This window comes from Cucumis sativus, chromosome 6 (genome assembly GCF_000004075.3).
Source record: "Cucumis sativus cultivar 9930 chromosome 6, Cucumber_9930_V3, whole genome shotgun sequence".
NCBI lineage: Eukaryota > Viridiplantae > Streptophyta > Magnoliopsida > Cucurbitales > Cucurbitaceae > Cucumis > Cucumis sativus.
Window position 1 is genome coordinate 30,163,400 of NC_026660.2, and position 23,776 is coordinate 30,187,175.

The 23,776-nt window shown below is 35.0% G+C and overlaps 2 protein-coding genes across 3 annotated transcripts; one reads left to right on the plus strand and one right to left on the minus strand.

The window, feature by feature from the left end:
• Window positions 1-219: 219 nt before the first annotated feature.
• On the minus strand, window positions 220-11,487 carry LOC101214297 (probable helicase MAGATAMA 3). The gene is made up of 21 exons (XM_011659994.2): window positions 11,076-11,487; window positions 10,858-10,977; window positions 10,616-10,769; window positions 10,274-10,434; window positions 9,638-9,844; window positions 9,275-9,463; window positions 9,008-9,043; window positions 8,632-8,717; window positions 8,486-8,536; window positions 7,594-7,705; window positions 7,417-7,522; window positions 6,455-6,552; window positions 5,991-6,095; window positions 5,813-5,905; window positions 5,009-5,062; window positions 4,713-4,771; window positions 4,541-4,625; window positions 2,158-2,526; window positions 1,168-1,290; window positions 1,003-1,089; window positions 220-872 (listed from the first exon to the last, which is right to left on the minus strand). The coding sequence occupies exons 2-21, from the start codon at window positions 10,957-10,959 to the stop codon at window positions 654-656; spliced, it is 2,496 nt and encodes an 831-aa protein (XP_011658296.1). The 5' UTR covers window positions 10,960-10,977; window positions 11,076-11,487; the 3' UTR covers window positions 220-653.
• A 2,372-nt stretch (window positions 11,488-13,859) lies between these two features.
• On the plus strand, window positions 13,860-22,370 carry LOC101213805 (KH domain-containing protein At4g18375). Of its 2 annotated transcripts, none has more exons than XM_004134524.3 (8): window positions 13,860-14,005; window positions 14,584-15,186; window positions 16,135-16,632; window positions 17,113-17,352; window positions 17,439-17,708; window positions 18,068-18,123; window positions 18,217-18,313; window positions 19,259-22,370. In XM_004134524.3, the coding sequence occupies exons 2-8, from the start codon at window positions 14,602-14,604 to the stop codon at window positions 19,388-19,390; spliced, it is 1,878 nt and encodes a 625-aa protein (XP_004134572.1). In that variant the 5' UTR covers window positions 13,860-14,005; window positions 14,584-14,601; the 3' UTR covers window positions 19,391-22,370. The 2 variants fall into 2 exon arrangements, with proteins under 2 accessions (XP_004134572.1, XP_011658295.1); XM_011659993.2 differs by lacking the exon at window positions 13,860-14,005 and adding an exon at window positions 14,161-14,305.
• Window positions 22,371-23,776: the final 1,406 nt, after the last annotated feature.

The window sequence follows — 23,776 nt, forward strand, 5'->3', positions numbered from 1 at the left end:
AATATGGAAGTTCAAGGATTAAAAAAAGTGTATTACATACCCACACAAATATATAAAATTTTGAATGTTAATTCATCTCCTTTTTCCATTATACTTTTAAATAAATTCATATTCTTAAATTAAAACAAAAAACAAAACGATTACCGAACATAATTTCAAAAGTAAAAGTTTCTTCCTAAATATTTGGAAGGAACAAATTAGAGAAAAGAATACTCTAGCTTTTCAAGTCTGAGATAAATAAATAATTGCAATTATTCTTTTTTTCTTGTAAAATATCAACTATACATGTGTTAATCAGACCATAGCTTAGTAAATGAGGGCACAAACTACTATTTCAAAGATCAATGGTTGACTCCTATTTGGACGTATCTAGGAGGGGAAAATGAAGAAATGAAAAAAAAAAAAAAAAAAACGATGCATGGTGGTCAAGCTCCTACACTAAACAAAACGGTGTTTTGTTACTCCCAATGTATCTCATCACGTGAAACACTTCCATTGGTTTCCCCCTCTTTTTTTCTCAAAATGATTTACAAATCAAAGTGGATAAAATAATGTGGCTTTTTTCGCAATTACGGAAAGCAAATAACTTCATATCTATATGTACCTGCCTATAGATCAGTTATCCCTACAGAAAGACAATTGAATTGCAAGCCTTAATCTTCTTCAAATCCCCCTTCGTACATTTCTTCGTCCCCATCTCCAAAGTCATTGTCATCTGCTTGCGCTTGATCGGCATCTCCAGCATTGGGTTCCTGTTGAGCATTTGCCTCAGTTTCATCTTTCTCACCCATTGGCCCAACTGGAGGTTCATTCTTGACTCGCATTGATTCAACGCTTTCATCATTGAGAAATGTGGTATATGGCTTTGAAACCTGCAAAGTGTAGCTTATTGTCATGGAACGGAAGTTGTTTATTATGTACTGACCAAAATAAATTGTAGTCTTAGCCAAAAGCTTGACTAATAATGACAATAGCTCTACGAATGGTCAATGGAAGCCTTGCCTTAAATAAGCAATCCCTCTTCTGGGCACTCTCCACCAAGTTATTCCAGTGTTCGTCCCTTTTTAATGTTGAAGCAGAACCAACTACCTGAAAGGAGCAAATTTAATACAGTAAGCTGTGAGGAATTGTATTACAGAAGAATCTCTGCTTAAGGTTTCATCTTACCAGGATAGAAGCTCTTGCTCTAGTGATACCAACATTCATTCGACGACAATCAGATAAAAACCCTATTGACCTATTCTCGCTTGCCCTGACACAAGAAAATATGGCGATGTCCTTTTCGCGTCCCTAAAAAAAGAGGATGATTTTACTTATCATGCAAAATACTGAATGATGACATGAACTGAAGCTACATTTACAAAATTCTAAACTTGTAACAATATCAGGCACAATGCATTCATTTCCAATATCCCTAGCTTTAGCATTCTCAAGGGATCTGTTGAAGTTGGAACAAATATGAAATAACAAAATAAAGACTAGTAAAATCTATATTATTCTATACAATATCCTAGGAAAGCACAATAATGGACAATAGACTAATAAGCTCCTATAATGACATATATACTAGAACAGGGACAATTAAACACAATAGGGTTTAAGCGCAAGACAAAAACAAAAGAGTTGGATTATTTTTACAAGGAAAGAGCATAAATGAATTAGGAATATGGAACCAAAAAAAGCCCACTAATCACAAGGAGTTTTGCTTGCACTTTTTTAGCTATTAAAAGAAAACCTAAAAAAAGGGAACTTGTTTTAATGAGCAAATCTGCTAAAAATATTTACAAATACAGCAAAATTTAGATAATAGTAGTTTATCGGTGTCTATGAACATCTATCAATAATATTTTGTTATATTTATAAATATTTTGGTTCATTGTGTTATATTTAAAAACAGGTTTTACTACTATTTTATAAAAATAATGAAAATTACGTTGGGACTTCAAAGACAACCTTAGTTTGTGTCCCTTGCCCTTTCTAAAGGCGAGACACCAAACTTGTGCCTAGGAGGGCAACAAACCACTGGCTTTTAGCTAACTAGTTTTCTGAGTTTCTCAAAGCAGCATTAACAGCCCATGCAAAAGCACAAAATCTCCGGTTTCCAATTAGCCGAAAAGTTTTCAAATACACAATAACTTGAGAAGATAAACCAATTACCTGGCACCCGTCAACACTTGTAATATCTACTATGCCACTAGGATCCATTCCAAACAGATCCACAAACTTTTCTTGGAGAAGTTTTACTTGCTGGCTATAGGGTGATATGATTGCAACCTGAGAATTTGACTTCAACTCTGGATATGAAATAACCAATTTATGATAAAGGTGGAGGACAAAATCAGCCTCATCAATGTTCACCCAAGATCCACTTCCTGGGGGCTGAGATTCTTTCCCTTCATGTAAATCGAAGAAACAGAAAGGACCATAACAGCGATATGCATGCCACGCACGTGTTGTCCGTAGTTTGACATCTTGTGCATCCTCCAGTGACTCTGCATAGAATTCCCTGGATGGAAAGCTTCTGATCTGTTGAAAAAGAAGATAATTGAGAAAAGCAAACTTTGATAGGACATACGACTAGAAGTTGAAACTTAGTCAAAATCCACGGGGAGAGAGAATGTTGAGAGTCTTGCATGTTGTAGTTAGAGCGAAATATGAAATAACTCCATTCTATACAATAGAATTCAATAAATATAGGCATACATGGAAACCCTAAATAAAGACTAGTAAATTACAATAAAAGACAAGACTAATAAGCTCCTATAGTTACATGTATACCATAACACCCCCTCAAGCTGGAGCATATATATTAATCATGCCCAACTTCTTACATAGGTACTCTATTCAAACTTCATTCAAGGCTTTTGTAAAGATATCTATGTTCTCCAATCCTCACACATCTAGTAGACACCAAACGTTGTATTTTCTCAAACAAAATGACAATCAATTTCAATATGTTCAGTACCCTCATGAAAATACTGGGTTAGATGCAATATGGAGAGCAACTTGATTGTCAACCACAACTTAGTCGGAATTGTAGTATTAAAACCCAACTCAATTAAGAGTTGATGTAACCACAGTATTTAACACACTGATTGTGTCATTGCACTTATTGATCTGATGAGCTCCATGATGGAACTCCACTTGTAGTCAAGTAAGAATTTCTTATTGCTTCAATATCTAGAATTCGAATTACAAGGAAAACGAATTGAGAATGACTCAATTCGGAAAACAAACCCTCTCTCTCAAGGAAGAGCATGAGACTATGATCACTATTGACTAACTTTTCCTTCTCCTATCTCCTCTTTATTTATACTAACCAACTTATGAAATAACTACTTCTAAGTCTACACTTTTCCACACGTGCGCTCCACTGTGGTCCCCGTCTTCTTCTTCCTTCTACTATACTTATGTATGATAGGAGGTCTAGCACTCCACTCCCAAATTTACCTCATTATAGAATGAGTCCAAAAGAGTATAGATCTTACAAGAGCAAATAAACGAGCTTCTTGAAAAAGGACACATAAGATCAAGCTTGAGTCCTTGCGCCGTCCACGTCTTGTACCTTTGTGTGGGGTAACCTAATTACTTCGAGAATTAAGAAGCAAAGTGTTGTTGCTAGAAACAATGCTGAAACTAAACATAGTGCTATGAGTTTGGGAATCTATGAAGAAATCTGATTGAAGAAAGTTTTCTGATCTTCACCAAAGACAATATTTTACCTGTAAAGCGGGCTACAAGCATAGCCAATAATCCTATACAACATGATAGAATGAAACATATGGAGATTGACAGACACATTGTAAAACCAAAACTGGACAATGACATTATGTATACTCCATCTTGTCAACAAGTTGATGTTCTCACCAAAGGGTTACTCAGGCCAAGTTTTGACTAATGTATTAGCAAGTTGGATCTTAACAACATCTACAACCCATCTAGAGGGGGGGGGGGGGGGGGGGGGTGTTTTTTTAATCAGAGACAGACTTCTTTATTAATAGCAAGAAATCTAGAGAGGGAGTGTTGGAAATCAGAGGCTTTGTTGATAGTTTATATCCCCCAAGGGTATTTAAGTATTTTATTTTACTAGAGCCTATAAAGTTTTCTTCTTTTGTATCTTTTATAGTGTGTGAAAATAATAAAAAGTGATTCTTATTGTGGTTTTTTCTCCTTGTTATAGGGTTTTCCAAGTAAACCTAGTGTACTCTTTTTCTACCTTTTTTTTATATCTGTGAGTGTTCGGACCAGCTTATGCGCACCTTGACTAATCCGACTAGTAAACTCTTTTACTACCATTTAACAATATATATGATGTGTCTTGTCCTACTTTTCCAGAAATTGGTGTATCCTAGTGTCGTGTCAAGTGACACTCTCCGTGCTTCTTAGCCTCAATTTATGTAGTTGTACTTTGTACCAAGATCCATTGAAGATTATCCTTTTTTCTTCCCATTAACACCCACAACACTCATTTCGTTAGTACCCTGCTTGAAGAAGAGAACAAAAGAGCAGATGATATTTACAAGGTCTGCAGATATCTTACTTCAGGATGCATTCTATATTGGATCTTCAACATTGTAACAGGATACCCAGCTGTCTGAAATCTCTTGAACAAACTCTTGTCGTATCTGCAAATTAATTAGTTCCCAAATAAATAACAATTGACATATGGTGAAATGAAGAAGCTATTATGATCGGTAAGGAGAATACTCTACCCAAACTTCTTAGCTGTTGTAGAAATTACAGTGGCTGGAAGTTGCTCTGGATCACCAACCTATGACAAAGAAAACCAAATAAATGTGAACTGCAATGTTGAATGATAAAAGCTAGACTTCAAGAAAGGATGGGCAGCAGTCCACATGGCAAAGGCTTCGATAGTTCATCCAAAATTAGTCAGTCTACTTTTCGTGTTCTGAGATATTCAGAGCTATATGTCTAACGGGTTAAAAAAGTACTACTAATTAAAGATATTTTATTGATTATTTGAAAGAGAGAGATTTTGCATCTGTACCAGGAATACTTGTTTGCATCCATTAGCCAGAGGAACAAGTGTTGCCAATTCCACCTGTATCAAGAAAGTCATAAAAGAAAAGGAAGGAAAAGTCAGGTCAACATTAATATGATATGCTCTCGATTGTGGGAGTATGTACACGTAGGCATAAGAAGTAATGTTTTCAAGACACAAAGTGCATTCTAAGGCCACAAGTCTCTAAATTGCTTTGCCCCAAGGTGAAAGGCAAAAAAAGGTGTCACCAATTGGGTACTAAAAGAGGTGATGGAATGGGTGTTGGGGAGCCAGTTTGCCAAAGGGTTGAAAATGAAGACCCAAGATGAGGTAAGCAAGCTACTGCCCCTGTGGCCCAAAAGAAGTTTCATTTTATCCAAACCCATGGTCTGGAGGGCATTCATACCCACGACCTTTCTAATTGCTATTGACGCCAATGCAAGAACAGTTAAAGAAATTCTTATAAGAAGAGATTCAATAAGAGGCAACTACTTATCCAAAACAACCTAGAAAGATCTTATGCCAATATCTAATATGAAAATTAGTGATGTAATAGGATTGGGGTAAATTGGGATATCTTGGTCAAATTCTTGATTAGTTATGATTAAAATTAGTCTATTTGATTCATTAGGATTACGATTAGTTTGCTTTCCAATTCTAGAAAATTGTTTTTTTTTTTTTTGTATTCATAACAATGGATTCATTAACAAAGATTCTACCGTATAATTATACAAGAACTTTTCTCCATTAGTCACTTATGCTACTCAATTAGACTAAAAGCAACAGTGGAAATCTAAAAGCAGCACTTACAGCTTGCGCAGCCTCATCTATTATAACAACATCAAAACCCCGATTCCATTTGCTAAACAGAGAAGAACCACTGAAACTGAGTGTGGAGAAAACCTGCCAAAGTAAAAAAAATACTGAGGGGGCAAAGTTGTCATGAGCTTACACAGAAAGGCTCAACAATAGGAAAAATGTTACATACAATAACACTCTCATCCAGAATTGCAGAACGGATACTGTCCAAGTCTGTCCCTGAAGCTCCACTCTTCTCTTTACCCATACTCATATTGTTTTTCTTTTGTTCCACCTGTAAAGAAACTATGTCAACCAACTTAATCGTAAATATTATTCCCTCTTTTTTTCTCTTCTTATCTTCCTGCTAGTTTCAAATTAATATTGTTATCTCTTTTGCTCTCTTATCTTCTTGCTGGTTTCACTTTTAGATATATGCATCTTACATGCATGGAGAAATCATTCTATATGTGCAATGATACGTTTTACATGTTTCAAGATCATTGAGGATGCTATCACATTGTGTGCGTTCCAAAAAGTTGCACATAATTATGGGTGTTTGAGTGAGTGACTGTGTCTGTGTGTCTGTGTGTCTGTGTGTCTAAGAGAGACAGAGAATATTCGATGTAGTTCTGAATATTCCCAGATGCATACAAGTTCTTTCATGGAGACAGCCTTTATGGAAGGATGGGGTTTCAGTCCAATGCGCACAATTTTAGGGGTATATGGATGATCATTTTCATCACGTACACCTACACTTGCCAAAACACACAAAAAAGGGAGAAAATATAGAAACTATGTTAGATTGCAACAACAAAGCACCCAATACTGTGTACAGGGATTAAACTGTAGCAAGTGGCCCCTTTATAAAAAGAATCATGGCTACCCTCATGAGGTCACATGTAGGAAACCGAGATCAATATTCTTCAGCATTAGAGCAACATATTTCAAAGAGCACATGTCTGTCACAATATATATGTGCCAAAACAGAAAAAACTAGCCTGGGTGGATTCTAAATGATGACATACTATAAATACTATGCAACACAGAATATATATTCCATACACTGCATAAATTGATGCATGCCCACTAAGTGGTAGATGAACAAAAGATATATATTTTTGTTTTCTTTCTACATCTCCATTTAACTTGAAACACAACTAGACTGCATGAACTAAGTAGTCTATGTTGACAAATGCCAAGAGTAGAGCTCTTTAGTTTCCCTTAACTTTGGTTAGGAAGCACACCTACATCTCCCCTTTCCTTTTTCACTTCTTTTTGTCAATAGATAATGGACAGTGTTTATTACCCAAAAAATAGGTTTACGTTATATTATTAAGAAACATAATATTAATTCAATTGGATGCTTATGACTATTGATAGACACGACAACTTATGCAACGCTTCCTACTCGGCCTTTGCAAACAGCAACAGACACTTAACAGTACAGTTCCATAATAGTTACTCCAGACAGCAACAGACACTTAACAGTACAGTCCCCTAATAGTTATTCATAATTTCCACGTCAATAAAATCCAAATTAGAATACAGTACAATTCACATGGGCGAACAAGTAGAGAGGGAAAAGAGAGAGGGTAGAAGGGATATAACTTTACCAGTGTTCTGAACGCGCAGAACAATCTCATCAAGAGCAGAGTTAGATGGGGCACATACAAGCACTCTTACACGATACTTACGATTTGACTTTACTACTTCTGGTTTCTACAAAGAAAATAAAGTAAGGATCCGTGACTTGGAGGGTTAGCTAGATACAATGTTTAACATCAACTTACCAGTTCATTTCCTGAGGTAGGAAAAAAACCATCATCGCCATTTACTGGCATTAGATCATCTCTAGGATTTATACCATTTAACCATGGTGATGCTTGATTCCAGTGATCGTATCTGTAAAAACATTTGTAAAGAAGTGTTTAACATATACCTTTTTCATACCGTAGAACATATTTATCTGCATCAAATAATTTTGATATAGATTCTGAAAGTAACAGGACTAAGAAGCACATATACAAGCCACAAGAAACAAATACTACACAACATTGACATGGTAATACAACTGCCAAAATAATATATTTCTTGTATATTTCACAAAGAGAGGGGTTTTCTTAAATTGAAGAACAACCCATTACAAAGAAGGAAAAAATAAATTTGGGACATATAATATAAAATATAATACAAGGAAGGAAATAATCAACAACATTTTTTTCAAATTAGAAATTAGGACGTGGACATGCCAAAGGCCCTTATTAATATTACATTTCTTTATATAACATTTAATACAATTGTAGCGGGCTAAATTAAAAATAATGAGTTTGATTCATTTCAATTTCAAATTTTATCATCTTTATCCTATAATAATTATGTCTATTACGATACTAAGCAAGTGTTGGCAAAAAAGTGTCAGACTCATATTCACAATGTGTGAATAAGTGTGCACATGTCTCAGTGCCTGCTACCCAAACTAAAAATTCATGCTTCTTAACAGGTTATATAAAGAAATGCATAGTTTCTCGAAGGTATATTAACAGTTGAATATACAAACATAGGCATCAAAGTAAACTATACGCACATCAAATGGTTCCAACCCTATCCTTCGTACACAGTGATGATGAACAATAGATGTAATAACAGTGATAATGAATAATAGATGTAATAACAGTGACATACTTTTCCCTCACAGGTAATTCTGATCCATGTCTTGTTTCAATCAAACCAATCCTAAACAGGAGAAAAAACAATAATTTGAGAACATGCATGTCAGAAAACTGCTGCTTGAGCAGTGATGGAAGATAAAGTTTTTCTGTTTCTTTTACGTGGAATGCATCCTTGCTGGTGTGGCATGCAGAATGGCGCTAAGAAGCCCAAGGATGGTCTGTGTCTTCCCAGTTCCTGGAGGACCCTAGAAGGTATAATATATTCAGTATTTGTACTTTGAAAATAGTAATATTGTAGTGAAAATAAATTTTGTATTTGTACTTTAAAAATAGTAATATTGTACAAATTCAATCTAATAAATTTTGTTTCTTTTGATATTATGGGTTCCTGTGAAGTTGGTAAAAGTGAATTCTAAGATAATGAGGGAAATCTCAACTAAAGATGAACCTCCATACAAACTTTAACGGGCCAACAGGCTATAGCATTTCTAAGTAAAATTATAGATAAAAGAAACACAAGTGTGACAAAATGGACCTGTATGAGAACAAACGGTTTACGCGACAGACCAGCCTGCAATTAAGAATTGTATACATTCAGAAAATAGATGCCATAAATTAAGCTTGCTAAATAATTTTAAAAAATCAGAGAGCAGGAGGAGGGACAAGAGAGGGAGGGAGGTATAGGCACTTAAATTCATGAATCCTGAAGAATTTAAATCAGCAATCATCATAAGAAAAAACAAAAAAATAAATACCAGACACAAAACTACTAAGCTTCTTCATCAAACCGCTACTAACTGACCTGTACAGCTGCCTGTTGGGATTCATTAAGATTTTCTTGCATATAATCCTGCAAAGGTTTGGAAATTTTCCAGGCTTGATCTTTACCAGTATTCTTATCAGTAGCTGCTAATATCATTTCCTTAAAAGGTAGAGAACTAATAGACCACAATGCTATATATTCACGAATGATAGTTGATAAACTGCAAATCTGCAAAATCAGCAAATATCTTAGAAAAGGTCTAACCACAAATAAGAGAATTATTTTGCAGTTAGTATCTATGAACTTACAAATAATAATAAGATTATTAAAATCCAGCAACAAGAAGGACAAAGCCACCATGCAGAAAACTTACAGAAACTACCAATCATGTGAAACTTTTACCTTTAAACTGTAAATATATATTCCATCTTTACTAGAAGAAGTAATATGGGACCGCACTTTCAGAAGTCTTGGAGAAGATACGATTGCCTCTACGTCTTTATGTGTGACTTCTCCCGCCAAATACATTCGAAGCCTGAGTTTACTTTGTTGGCGACTTTCCACTAATGCAAAGGCATACGTGGTGGGTAGTTTTGTATTTTCCTGAAACTGCAATATATACTTGGATGTCAGCCATAAGAAGAAAAAAATTAAATAAACAAACCAAGTTTAATAGCCATACAATCAAAACATTTAGGAAGATCCTGAAACAGAATCAAACGCTGCAAAGGATAACAATGCAAATGTGAACTAACTCTTTGCTCATTCTATTCCCCCATTTAGATTTTCCAGATTATTTTTTTCAAACTCAGTGTTCATTAGACTCGATTTTCTCTTAGCCTGAGCTATATCAGACCTGAAAGAAGAAAGGGGAGAAAGCCAGCAGAATTTGAAGAAAAATGTTCCATAAGAAGACTGTCTAGGGAACAAAAACCACTACAAAGCGATTTTTCTCTTCAGTTCTCTAAACTTCAATATGATGTTGGGGGAGGGGGAAGAAGAATGAGGGTAGAAGTTTTATTTTATTTTTTCCCTCACCTTCTCCTTGGAGAGAAGCAAAAGATCATTTGGTGATAGGAAGTCACCCTTTTCGCTGTCTTCATCCTTTAAGTCCTCGTCTCTAAGATACACCATCTCTGGGAAGTGGAATCCATTAACTTCACTGCACTCCATGATTGCCCTGAACTTCCAATCCGATGCTGCAAATCCCAAGTGCTAAAATTTAATACAAGTGATACCGTAGAGGAGAATTACCAATCATAGAAACTCAAACTAGTGTAATCTAGAAAAAGTAACCTACAACATATAAAAACACTAAAATACAATATTTCTAATCACAATTCCATTTTCAAAGAGATCAATGCATTTGGAAAAGAATACCTTCTTCATCCTCGTTCCTCTGTATAATCTGAGCCTTGATTTCTTCTAATAAAAGCGGCTCAAAAGTAGAGGTATAATCGTCAACATCTTTATATGTGGACTTCACTTCCTTTAAACCCAATGACGCTCCATCTCCATCATTCTCCTTGCGTTTCTGCTTTCACGAAGACTGAAAGTAAACAAAACGAAGCCAAATTCGAAAAAATAATAAACAGCGAATAATTGAGTTCAAGTAATCGAACTTTGGAGTTCTTGAGGAGCCGGAAATAGTCCCAGCTGAGAATAATTTTGAACAAGCGACTGGTAACAGATTCTTCAACAGCTTTCTCTTTATCTACAGCCATTGATCGAATACTTCGAAACTGACCCAAACATAACAACAGAAGAGTTTCAATAATTCATAATAACATTCAAACACTTCAATCCAATTCGAAAAGAAACTTAAAGCAACGTAGCTTACCTAATCTTACTGAAAAGATTCCGAACTGGTTAAACTGACTTGAGGCTAATCGAGAGTGGTTCAATGCCGAAACGAGAAACAATGTTTCCAAAGGCTCGCGAAGCCGTTCAAAGTCGTGCCCACGGTGCGAGTGAGATTCGTGGGCTAAAACTCGGTGGCGAGTAAATGAGTCACCGGAGGCTAGTAGCGTGGTCTGAGGTCAAGTACACACACGCCGCTGCCTACAGCTCGCAACTGTTGGAGGCTCGCCGGACAAGGCTGGACAAGAGAGGCGGAGCGGCGGTTGCGTGAGGGTGTGAAGGGATGGAAGAAGCTGATGCGGGCACCCTCCTTTTTCAAAAATTTTGAATGCAAATAATTAGAAAAATTATCACACTTTTTAGTTTCCATTTTTTAGAGCTCATGAAATGGTCCATCTCGAGTCAGATCAACTTCTGATATTTCTTTAAACTATTAAAATTTTCCAACGATTGTTTTCCCTTTTCTAGGTACATCTTTATTATTAGATGGAGATTCTACCATTTTCTAAATCTACTCAGTTCTTATTTAATTTTTTTTTTCAAAAAAATTATTCCAATATTCTCAAATTTTACAATAACCCTTAACTAATTTTTTTCAGTCTTGTAAAAAAATTATAGATCTTAGTTCATCTGAACAAAAATTATTCATCAAAAACTTGAAATCTGAATTCATCTCGAGCAAAATTATAACGAAAAAGCCTAAAAGTTGATAAGTTAAGGATTTCTCAGTACAACTATTAGTGCTCTACAGGAAGCACATGTCAATTTAGTGCTCCCGAATGATGCACAACAAGTGGTGCTCACGTAGGACACCTGCAAGGCACACTACCCGATAGACAAATCTAACAAATTCCCCCCAGTCCATTCTAAACATTTAACCAATCCATTCCTAATACAGTCCAACTACACCACCATGTAATCATTCCAGTTTAACACACCTACAATCAACTTGCTTAATTATATCACAATATCAGTAAGTAGTAAAAACAACACATCAGACAATCAAACTACATACATAACACCCTTCTCAATTCAAATACACTGTCTATACCTTGACATACCAATCACCCAATCTAAACGATAGTCAACATGATCATTTCTCTATATATCAGTCAACCATACTATGCAGTTGTCGTCATGTCCACACACACACACACATATATATATATCAGTATACATTTATCAACAAGTCTACTTTTATATATATCAGTCAACCCTACTCAGTTCAAAATATCCATACAGTCAACATATTTCAAATCTAATTAAGAGTTCGGTAGTAGAAATCCCTTACTTCGATTTTATGCAAGATCCTTGGTCGAACTAATTACAAACATATATATTGAAATAATATTTTGTTGAGGTTGTCCACTAGTAACAATGTTTGTTTTGTACATATTGTTCAACGTTTATGCTCGAGTTTTGTACTACAGTAACAAAAAGTTTTATAACGTAATCTAAAAGGAAAAGATCTCTCATGTTATATTTGAAAAAAAAAAACTCTAATTACATACAATGGTTATCAGGTAAGTTTAGATTGTTTCTCAAATATATTCGATAGTTGTTTAAAATATGAACATGAGACAAAAAAAACTATAGTTTTATGTGAAATTAATTAGTTAATTAAGAGAGATCTTAAAGGGACACTGTGTTTTATTCTATTGTAAAATTAAAAACAAAGAAAGTGGTAACGACGATGTTTCAACACCGAGGTAAACTTTAATGTATATCAGGAGACTGTAGATGTACCTTTTCTAAATTACTATTTAACAACTATGACTCTACTAATTGACTACGTATATGTACAACAAGGAGATTGTTAAGAAAACATTAGTAGTTTATAATCTATTATATTTGTATTTTGCTTTTGATTGTTTCATACCATGTATGATTATTTGTTAAGAAAATTAATACAAAACGAAGAAAACGAAAATGACGGATAATAAATAAACTTATAGAATTAGATTAGTTAAACATGCAAATCACCCATAACTTATTGTTATATTAAATTGGCGGCGTGATGTATATTCGACTACAAGAGCAAACTAACTTGCCCCAAAACAATCATACAAATGCATTAAACTCGGCAAAATACAATATACTTTGAACAATTTTTAAGAGTATTCTACGGTGCTCTTAACCATCTGTCATTTCGATAATTGTTTTTTTCACAACAAAAGACGAACCAATCTCTGACTAGACATTCTTTAGCTACCACATCTATTTGGATCATCACACCCTTATAAAGCTCCATGAGATCACCAAGTACATATTCCATTGAAATCACAACATTCATTTTAATCAAACCGTTATGGAAAATAATTAATCTACACAAAACCGAAGAAGAAATATTTCGGATTACTCCATGTCTAAGCCAAAAACTTATAATAACATTGAATGAACCCCTCGTTTTTTGTGCATAAATAAATAAAATTTAATTTAGAAGTCTACCTCGTTCAAATTATAAATTTCATACGACAATAAAAAAAACTAAATTTGAAAAGGATGAATCAATATATTTATGAAAATAAATTAGAGTTCGATACAACTATTAGTTTACCGTCATCTTTAATTTGCACGACCTCTAACCCATTGTACAAAGTTGCAATGTCCAGTAGAACCCGTGGAATGCATAAGGTCTCGCAGCAGACGTCTTAAATTACAAAATTAATACAGGCCGTTCGATTTGAAATATCGTCCAGATAACAACGAAAGGTCACAACATCTAACGGTCAAGATCACATTCTCGTGGATAACGTACTAGAAGTGACAAGTTTGGGGAACACTAGAACGAAATAAATACCGAAACAAAATACAAAGCGCGGTTCTTGAAAACCCTCGTAGTCTATCCTACCATCGCAGTATCGGCGGCCTTCTGTCTGTGGTGGTGCAGCTACTTGTTTATTCGCTGAGGTACTTTTCTTCCATGCATCTTTTCTCTTTATCCCTGATATTAACGGTGCGTCAAGCTGTTTCTCTGGATTGGGGTTTTATTTTTGCATTCCCTTCACCCCAAGAATGCAAGTTTAGGAACATTCTAATGTTTTTTTTCTCAATATTTAGTCGCTATTTAACCAGTGTTTTACCGCTAAACGATTCATTGAACTATCTTGGTTCTGGTGGAAACCCTAATTTTTCTTTCAAACTGGGAATGAGTTGAAATGCTATCGACTAGGTTGCGGTTGTGACTCGGTCGAAGACTTCCACGTTTTCGTAAGTTTCCATAAAATTAGGGCTTTTTTCCTCGTCAATTTTTGTACTCGGTGCTTACATTTCATTATACAATCGAGCTTCACAGTGTCTTGCTCTGTGCGTATCTCGCTCTTTCTCTTTTGATGGTGTGGGGGGAGGGTAGGTTGCTTGAGGAACTAGACTGGTGATTAGGATCGAATATGATGTTTTTTATATTTTTTTTCATGTAATAAGTGAAAGAAATCTCGATTGAGTGTATTTTCAGAATATTGTTCATTTTATTTTTTTTGCGACTGCAGATAAATTGAAATTTTAAAATGGTGAGTGGGAAGCGACCTTATGGTCAGAGGGACTATAATGGAGACAATAAGGGGTACAAGAGACGGATTACTGAACAAGATGACTGGGTTAGTGATGAACTTGTTGTTTACCGAATACTTTGCCCCGATGAGGTCATTGGAAGTGTTATTGGCAAGAGTGGGAAAGTGATAAACTCAATAAGGCAAGAAACGAGGGCAAAGATTAAGGTGGTTGATCCATTTCCTGGTGCTAAGGACCGTGTTATAACAATATTCTGCTTTGTTAAGGATAAGGAGGATGTGGAAGTTGATGACGAGTTCAATGACAGACAAACATTATGTGCAGCTCAAGATGCTCTTCTTAAAGTTCATGCTGCCATTGCTAATGCACTGGCTTCTGCTGGAGATTTAGACCGGAAACAGAGGGATAAAGAACAATGCCAAATTCTTATCCCTTCAAGCCAGTCTGCTAATGTCATTGGTAAAGCAGGATCGACTATAAAAAAGCTTAGAAGCAAGACGAGGACCAGTATAAAAATCAGCCCCAAAGATGCCACTGATCCAATTCATTCGTGTGCCATGGATTTTGACAATTTTGCTGTGGTATGTATATATTGCTCCCATTCAAACTTTATTTAATATCATTTTTTACTGTTGATATCATGCACCTCCCATCCACATGATATTTTTGTTTTTTTCCATGTGTATTAATTAACCATCAGCATGGAATGTTCACGGCAGAAAGTTAAACAAATCAAAGCCTATTATTGTCTACTATGAAAAAGCCTATTATTGTCATCATGCTTTACAGGTACCAGCATTGTCTACAATTGGGAGCCTGAGAACTTAACTGGGCTTTATAACTACATCTTTTTGGTGTGTGCTTGTGTGTAAATAAAAAAAACCATTCGTTAGTATTTAAAACCATGCCAAAAATGATGATATTATGTTATGTCAATACCCATATTTTCTAAGCTCGTAAAGTTGCAGAAGACTGGGTTTATTGCACATGCCTTTCTTTACCTCTCAATATTTTGAGGTGAAAATTCTGGGTACCTCTGTGTTGTTTGGTTTATCTTTTGAAGACTATATGCCTAAGGAGTTCTTCAACTTATCAATAGACCTTGTACTCTTCTTGGTATCTAGGTGGGTAGTTAGTCATCAGTTTTCAGTGTAAAATGGAAATAATCACCAGTGCTTCCAATGATCTAGAGATATATGACTTGGTGGATTTAAAATGTTTTTGTTACTTGAAATCAAGTAATTCATGTGGATGGTTTGACTGCCAAAAGTTCATCGTGCATTTGTCTTCTAGTTCTTATTATCTGACTCTCGATCAACTTATAGATTCTTAACTTTCTGAGAAACAGGTCTCAAAGAACCAATGTGTTTTGTTAACTTTCCCATCTAAATAGCACTTTAGAAAGCTATAATGAGATATATATCAAATCCTGAATGAACGTTGACTCTCTGTTTCTGTTTCTTTTCAACAATTTTGTGGTGTTGTTTGCTGATCAACAACACCAACTTGCTTTTGTTTCTTTTGAGTAGATAGCTGGAGAACCTGAGGGAGTAAGACGGGCATTGTTTGCAATATCTTCAATTATGTATAAGTTCCCTCCCAGAGAAGAGATTCCTCTCGATACAAATGTAAACGAAGCCCCTCCTAATATAATTATCCCATCCGATGTTCCTCTGTATTCAGCAGGAGGGCTATATCCAAGTGCAGATCCCATTCTTCCTCCCAGATCTATTCCACCAATGCTTGGTGCTCAACATGTTCAGGATCTTCACGATTACCCTGAAAGTGGGAATGCATGGCCTCTCTATTCATCTTCTCTTCCTGTGGTTCCTGGTGGTATTAGTGGTCATCCTCCATCGGAGGAGTTGGTGGTTAGAGTATTATGCCCCTTTGATAACATTGGCCGTGTCATTGGTAAAGGTGGGGGTACCATTAAAAGCATAAGGCAAGCTAGCGGTGCTCGTGTAGAGGTTGATGACACCAAGCGTGATTGTGATGAATGCATTATTACTATCTCGTCATTTGAGGTACTATTTCTTCTTTCACAAAAGGCAAGAAGAAGAGTTCTGCTCCAGTGCCTTAAATTTCTTTGTAGTTCTTTATATCATTTTGAAGGAGGTTTTATTTGCAGAGTTGGGAATTAAATAAAAAAATGAATTTGTGCGTTGTATAAAGGTTGGAATTTTAGAAGTGTTCTTCCTAGTCCACAATATGAACATGGAAACTGGCTTTCTTTGCACCCGAAGTAGTAGTGCTTCGATAATACATTTCTATTGCAAAAAAGAAAATAAAAACTCCTGCTCACTTTGTACTGTACCCTTTATTTTATTTGAAACATTGGCTTCGAGCCATCCAACAATTTGTATCATGTTATTTAACTTGCTTAATGTATGTGAAGATTTACTTAGCGTTTGGTTCTTTTAATTGCAATTCTTATTCATGCTGGAGCTGGTTATTTATTTTAACCAATACATTAACGATGCTGTTTTTTAAATGTATTTTTCCAGTCCTTGGATGATCTGAAATCAATGGCTGTTGAAACTGTGTTATTGCTGCAAGAGAAGATTAATGATGATGAAGGTGGTACGGTGATTATGAGACTACTTATTCCATCTAAAGTTATTGGTTGTATTATAGGAAAAAGTGGTTCAATCATTAATGAGATTCGGAAGTCAACTAGAGCTGATATCCGTATTTCTAAGGGCGACAAACTTAAGTGTGCTTCTTCCAGTGATGAACTTGTTGAGGTTTGCTTTACTAATCTTAATTAGTGCTGAATGCTGAATGCAGTATTGCTTGCACCACACTTCTGATTTTGAATGTATTTTTGCAGGTAACTGGTAAAGTTGGCTGTGTGAGAGATGCATTGGTCCAGATTGTGTTGAGGCTTCGTGATGATGCTTTGAAAGAGAGGGATGTTGGTCATAACTCTGCTATTGTTACTGATTCAATGTACTCATCAGGTTCCAGTTTTTCAATGCCATCTGTCTTGCCTTCTGTTTCTCCTGGGGCTCCACCAATGGGCTATGATCAGAGGGCTGAAAGTGGGAGTGGATTAGGCGTTCTCTCTTCAAGTGGCCTATATGGATCTGGATCACTGTCGGTAGGTGTTGTAAGCGAACTTTTAATATTGTGGGATATAAGTACTTTTTTTTCTTATGCAAACAGTTATATAGTTGCTACTCAGGCCTTTTTGGAAAAACAAACTTGTTTTGTACCGAAGAGATGATGAGGTCAACATTTGTCATATTGTGATGTTTGAGGGAGGCAGACAGCTTCAACTTTTATTTTTTGTATCTGTGTGTATATCTTCTTTTTTTTTTGGGGGGGGGGGGGGGGGGTGTTTGATAATTTAGTACGGTTATCTGTGGTGTATATCTTTCTGGTGATAATGAAGGGAATTTCTTTCTTATTTTCTGTTATTTTCTTCCATATTAAAACCTTTTTCTGTTCTTGTATCAGATGGGAGACAATGGGTATGGATACATGTCCTCATATTCATCCAAGTTGTATGGAGGGTATGTACCTTATTTTATTTTAGAATGCAAATTGTTTGCTTTATTTATATCGATTAGTAACCATCGTTTTTACATTTATTGTTTTCATTACAGGCTGCCTCCTCCATCTTCTCTCGAGATGTTGATCCCAGCAAATGCAGCTGGTAAAGTAATTGGAAAAGGAGGGGCTAATATCGCCAACATTAGGAAGGTTGGTTTGTTGTTGTCTACATTTCATTATTATTGATTGCTTTTCTATGACTTTTTTATGTGGACATGTTTTGTATGTTCAAGTTTAATTTTTTTTAATAGCATATTTCCTACTCTGATGGTCAATTGGAGAACAGTTCTAACATCACACCAGATATATGTCATGTATGATGAAAAATTTAAAGGATTCCGAGTCTACTTGGATAGTGTTTATTCTCCAATTTCCACTTTTAGGTTTTAGATCTTCTTAGGGAGTATATGTGAACTTTTTCCCTTTCTGTTTGTAAGGGTCTGTTTGGCCAAGGGTTTTGGAAGTAGGAGTAGGAAAGTATGGAGTTATGAACTCCACCCTTGTTTGTCTCAAAGAGTTAGCAGAGGCCACTGGTAAAAAAACATCAATTTTATACCTTATCAACTCCGTACACCATGGGCCCCTAAAGTTCACAACTCCTCAGTAGTTTGTACTATTCTACTCCTTACCCCAAACACCCCCGAGCTCTATCCAAGAAGTAGAGATATGGCATAAATTGATAGGTATCGTGAACTAAGTTCAGTAAAGCTATTAGTATGGAAGGATGCTAGTTTTTACAGACCTTACATCATTACAGTAGTATGCTTGAAAGATTGAAATATGTAAATATATAATAAACGTGCTTTAGTAATACCTAAATTTGTGTTCTCTGTTTTATTAGTGTCTTAATGTCAGAAAATAGCCTTTTCTCTTCTCCAAGACATGTATCCTGTTTACTGTCTTTGGATATTTCTTAGACTTTAGATTGTTTGCAAGAAACCTTGGGACTGATGAAACACTTTTATTGCCATAGGTAAGTTCAATGGTCTAAAACTTTTAATGATATTGACAATTATACATACTGATGGTTATTCTTTTGTTATGAGGCTCTTTTGAGTAATGAGAATATAACACTCTTGCTTGTTTGTTGTTCAGATATCTGGAGCGTTGATAGAGATCTCAGACTCTAAGTCATCTAGAGGTGATCGCATTGCTCTTATATCTGGTACATCTGAACAGAAGCGCACGGCTGAAAACTTGATTCAGGCGTTTATAATGGCTACATGAGAAGAAAGATGACTTTTTTTGGAGGTTACTAGATGAAAATCTTCCATATCTCATCATCCTCTGTAGATCTCCCTAGGTTCAGTTCTGGAGATGGGTACTTCTTTTAGCCTTCAAATTCTTCAGTTTTTTCCCATTAAATGTGCACCAGGATGAAGTGGGAGGATCTACAGCAGGTTCATATCTAGGGTTCCTAGAGCTTTTGTTTCTTAATCTATTCTTCTGTGGATTCTTAGAACTTTTAGGATCTTTCCTTTCATACTTGTATGTCTGGCCTTGTCTTTTATCAGTTGGGAGTTCTCATTTCCAATGCTGTCATACTCACATTATATGATGATTATGCCAGATGAGTTCCAGGATGGTCATTATTCTCAATCTTATAACTGTGTACAATATTTTTCTGTCCATTCTATCTCCTACTCATTTTCTTGGTGGACGAAGTTTTCAATCATTGATCATTATTCTCAATGCAGTTGGTGTTGCTCTTGCCTATGATAGTGCTTTATAACTATTACAGTGCACCTCAAGAGAAGAGATCGTTTCCAGAACTTAACTAAAGTAATCATCAAAGAAGTTTCTCTTTTGATTCCTTGCTCTGTACTTCATGTCATGACTCCTAAATTGTTAGTAGGTTGGTGCCAAATAGCATCATAAATTCTGTGTTTTTTTGCCTCTGATATTATGCCTTCTCTGATGCCCTTTATTAATAGTCAACAGTGAAATTTTCCAAAATACATGAACTGTAGAGCTGGGTCTGAAATTCCTTGGACATATAAGATTAGCTTCAGATTGAGAAAGTTCATTCCACGAATACTGATTCCCTAATAATATGCTCACTCCATTTTCTTGAGAGAACAATTTTGAGAGCATTCTCATTTGGAGGAGCATGGGGGTTTGTTGCTCTTCACTTCTGGTGGAAAGTTTCGTTCAGTGTCTTAGATGATTCAACAGAGAAAGGTCTGTCATGAGTTCTATTTTCTACACTAAGTTAATGCAATTATCTGGTTCTTTTTATTACTCCGTATACACAAAATAAGGGTTTTTTTGCTGTGAGATTTTTATAAAGAAAACTATTTTTAAAGTGTTCTTCACCATGTTCTCAAAGTTGTATTTTGGAAGGATCTCTTCTTTGTTTTAATCAATTTTCATAACTAAGAACAAAATAAAGCTTTTTATAGTTTTTACAGTTTTTTTTATCAGAAACAAAAATACATTCCAAACAGAAAAAAACAATCCATTAATGATGTTTTTCACACATAAAAGCACGTGTATTCTTGATTTTTACCTTTCAAAAAGATAACTTTTGTTTTCAACCAATGATTAGTTCTAATTGTTGAACGAGGTTATAGCTAGTTGTGAAAGTTCAGAGTTCTTTCAAAGGAAAAAAAATATCATCAAGGGGTTTAGAATGATGATGCCTTTCTGCCCTTGTTTTCAATTCCTTCTGTAATCAATCTACTGTAGTGCTCATGTAGTGTTTTCTTTGTGTTATCTCTCTTTCCTGTTCTCTTATGTCTACTTTATTCTCATAACATCATTTCATTTTCTAGCCAATAAAATCTTCTAATTTCTAAAAGAGATTTTGTGAAGAACGGGTGGTTAGGCTTACTCCTTTAGTGTTTTTAAGAGATTCTATAAGATGTTTCCATGGTCTAAATCATCTTGTGTTGATTCTGTAATCCTTTCTGAGAAATTTTTCCTCTGAGGAGGTTGTTTAGCATTCATATTGATGTCATGCAAATGAATTATATGAATACATGTGAGTAAGCCCAACCATTTTAAGTTTGAAGTATCTCCCTCTTTTATCGAAGATCATGGCATAATGGCTTCTGTTGACTTGATTCTAAGAAATGATCCCATTAATGATTGGCAAATGTGTTCCCAACCATCTACCATTAGAGCAACGAAGTCCTATTTTGATGTTAGGTTCCATCTTACCCTAAACTGATCACTGTTCACTGTGACTTAAAACGATGGGATTTTCCCACCCTCTCATATGTTTTCTAGTGCATGATCCACTATTTTTGTACATTCCTGAAGTTGATAATCATTAAGACCAATAGGCCGTTTTTCAGTTGCAGTTGATGGCGTAATTCTTGCAGATTTTGTTCCATGTTAAAATTAGGATGTCTGCTATTATGCCCTAGACTATTAGGATATTCCAGTGCTTTATACAGATAGTTCTGCGATGCCAGATTCTTTTCTGTTTGGTATCTTAGCTCTTCATTCAGTTATTTTCCTTTACCAATCCAACATAAATATAAACTTCAGCAGTGGGAACTTGGCAAAATTGTCTAATTTCAATGATTCTGTTTGCCAATCTACTTCCCTTTGTTGTATGGTGGGTTTTCCTTTATAAGTCAACTAGTAGCCTCATAATTATAGCTGGCCTCGTAGCAGTCAACTAGTAGCCTCACAAGTATAGCTGGCCTCGTAACGGTCAACTAGTAGCCTCGCAAGCATAACTGGCCTTTGTTACACTTATCTTTTAGTTTTCTACTGGACGGAATCACCGGCTTACAGTGTCATTTGTGGGCTAGGTATGTTTTTTGGTTTTTCATTAACAAACCTCTAGTTGTGTTGCTAGGCCCTGCCGTTTATTATTCCTTATATTTGTGGCTAGAATCCCGATTCTTGTTCGGAGTAATACCCCAAGGTTGGCTTTACTCTTATTGTGCTCCTCTAATATGAAGGAAATAGAAAGTTTTGTGAAGTAGGATGACAATGGATGACAGTGAACAACGTAGCATTAGAAAAACGTATGTAGCAAAATATAGTCATGAATAACCTTATGGTAGTTAGATCCGTTGCGAATACTTGGTTTTGATCTCATCATCAAAGATAATTTGTTGTGGGGTTTTTTGTTTCTTAAATTATGAAGTTAATGTAATCATTATTTTTTTTAAGGCTGAAATTGCCCACTTTGTATTTGATTCAAGGATAAGGAAAGAGGAATGATCATCTTTGAATTTGTTTTTTTGTAGTTTGGAGGGATTTCTTTGCATTTGTAAGAAATCACTAATTGAATAGTTTCTAGATATCGTTGAAAGTGTCGTCTCTGTTTAACTAATTTTGATAGTAACTTACCTTTTACAGATAAAAACAAAAATCTTCTATATCTCTCATGTTAAAGCTGATTGTGTATTGTTGCAATTTTTGAATACAACGCTTTTGAACTCGTGTCTGAGTTATGAATTGTGTTTGACAATCATTTGATTTTTGCTTTTAGTTCTTGAAAATTAACTATGTTTTCTCCCAATTTGTTATATCTTTCTTGGGTAGCCAATTTCGAAAATAGAAAATAAAAAAGTATATTTTTTAGTTCCCAAAACAATGTTTTTGTAAAAAAAGTAGATTTATGAGGTCAATTTTTAAGAATCACATGAAATGGTTAGCAAACAAAACTAATGGACGTGAAACGCAAAGTACCGATTCAGCTTCCAAAGAATAGGGAAATTATGCAAAGAGAGGAGTAAGTTGGTCCAGCTTACTACTTTTCCTTGACATTTTCGGGACCATTCGTCTTGGTTGGTTTGCACTTGTGCCTAGAACATTATTCTACCAAGTTCATTTATATTTCAATAAATTCTGCTCTCTTTAAGAATTTGATTCGATGAATCTTATCTCTTTATCAAAATAATATCAAATTCTGTTTTTTACCCTATATTTTCATTCATATTCTCTTTTAGAAAACGAAAACGATAAAGAAAAATAATTGTTAGTTATCAGTTTTTGGCCAAATAAGAAAAAACATACTTTTCTCAAATTACTTTATCATTAATAATAATAAAAAAAATGGTCTTCTTGGACAGATGATTTATTTTGAAATGCTATTAATTACACATTCAAATTCTCAACTTATGAACAAAAATAAATAATTAAATTCAATTACAATTCTAAAGTTGAAGATTGAATTCTTAATTTTTAGAAAAGAAAGTCATTGAGTCAAGTTCATAAATCAATATTTCTTTTTCTATAGTATCAATATCTTTTGGTTTAATTTCTTATTAATGATCTAATAAAAAAGTTTCTTGCTAAATTACTGAGTAATTTGGTATAGTACGTGAAGAAAATAAATAAAAAGAAGAGAAGGAAGAAGAAAAGGTTTAATTAGAATTTGGTGGTTAAGGCCTAAGGGTTTGTTCAATAATTGGAAGCTTTAATGGCTGTCTCTATGCGTGTGGGTCAGCACGTGTCTATTCCTCTTTCATCAATTTATGCATGGGCCCCACAACCATTCATTTCCTTCTTATTTTACCTTTCCTTATTTATTCTTTCTTCATTTCCTTTTATATGTCTATTTTTGTTATTCCCTTTTCTCTTTTTTTTTATCTAATTATTATTCAATAAATGCTTTGATCAAACTCTGTCCTAAAATATAATTTCTTC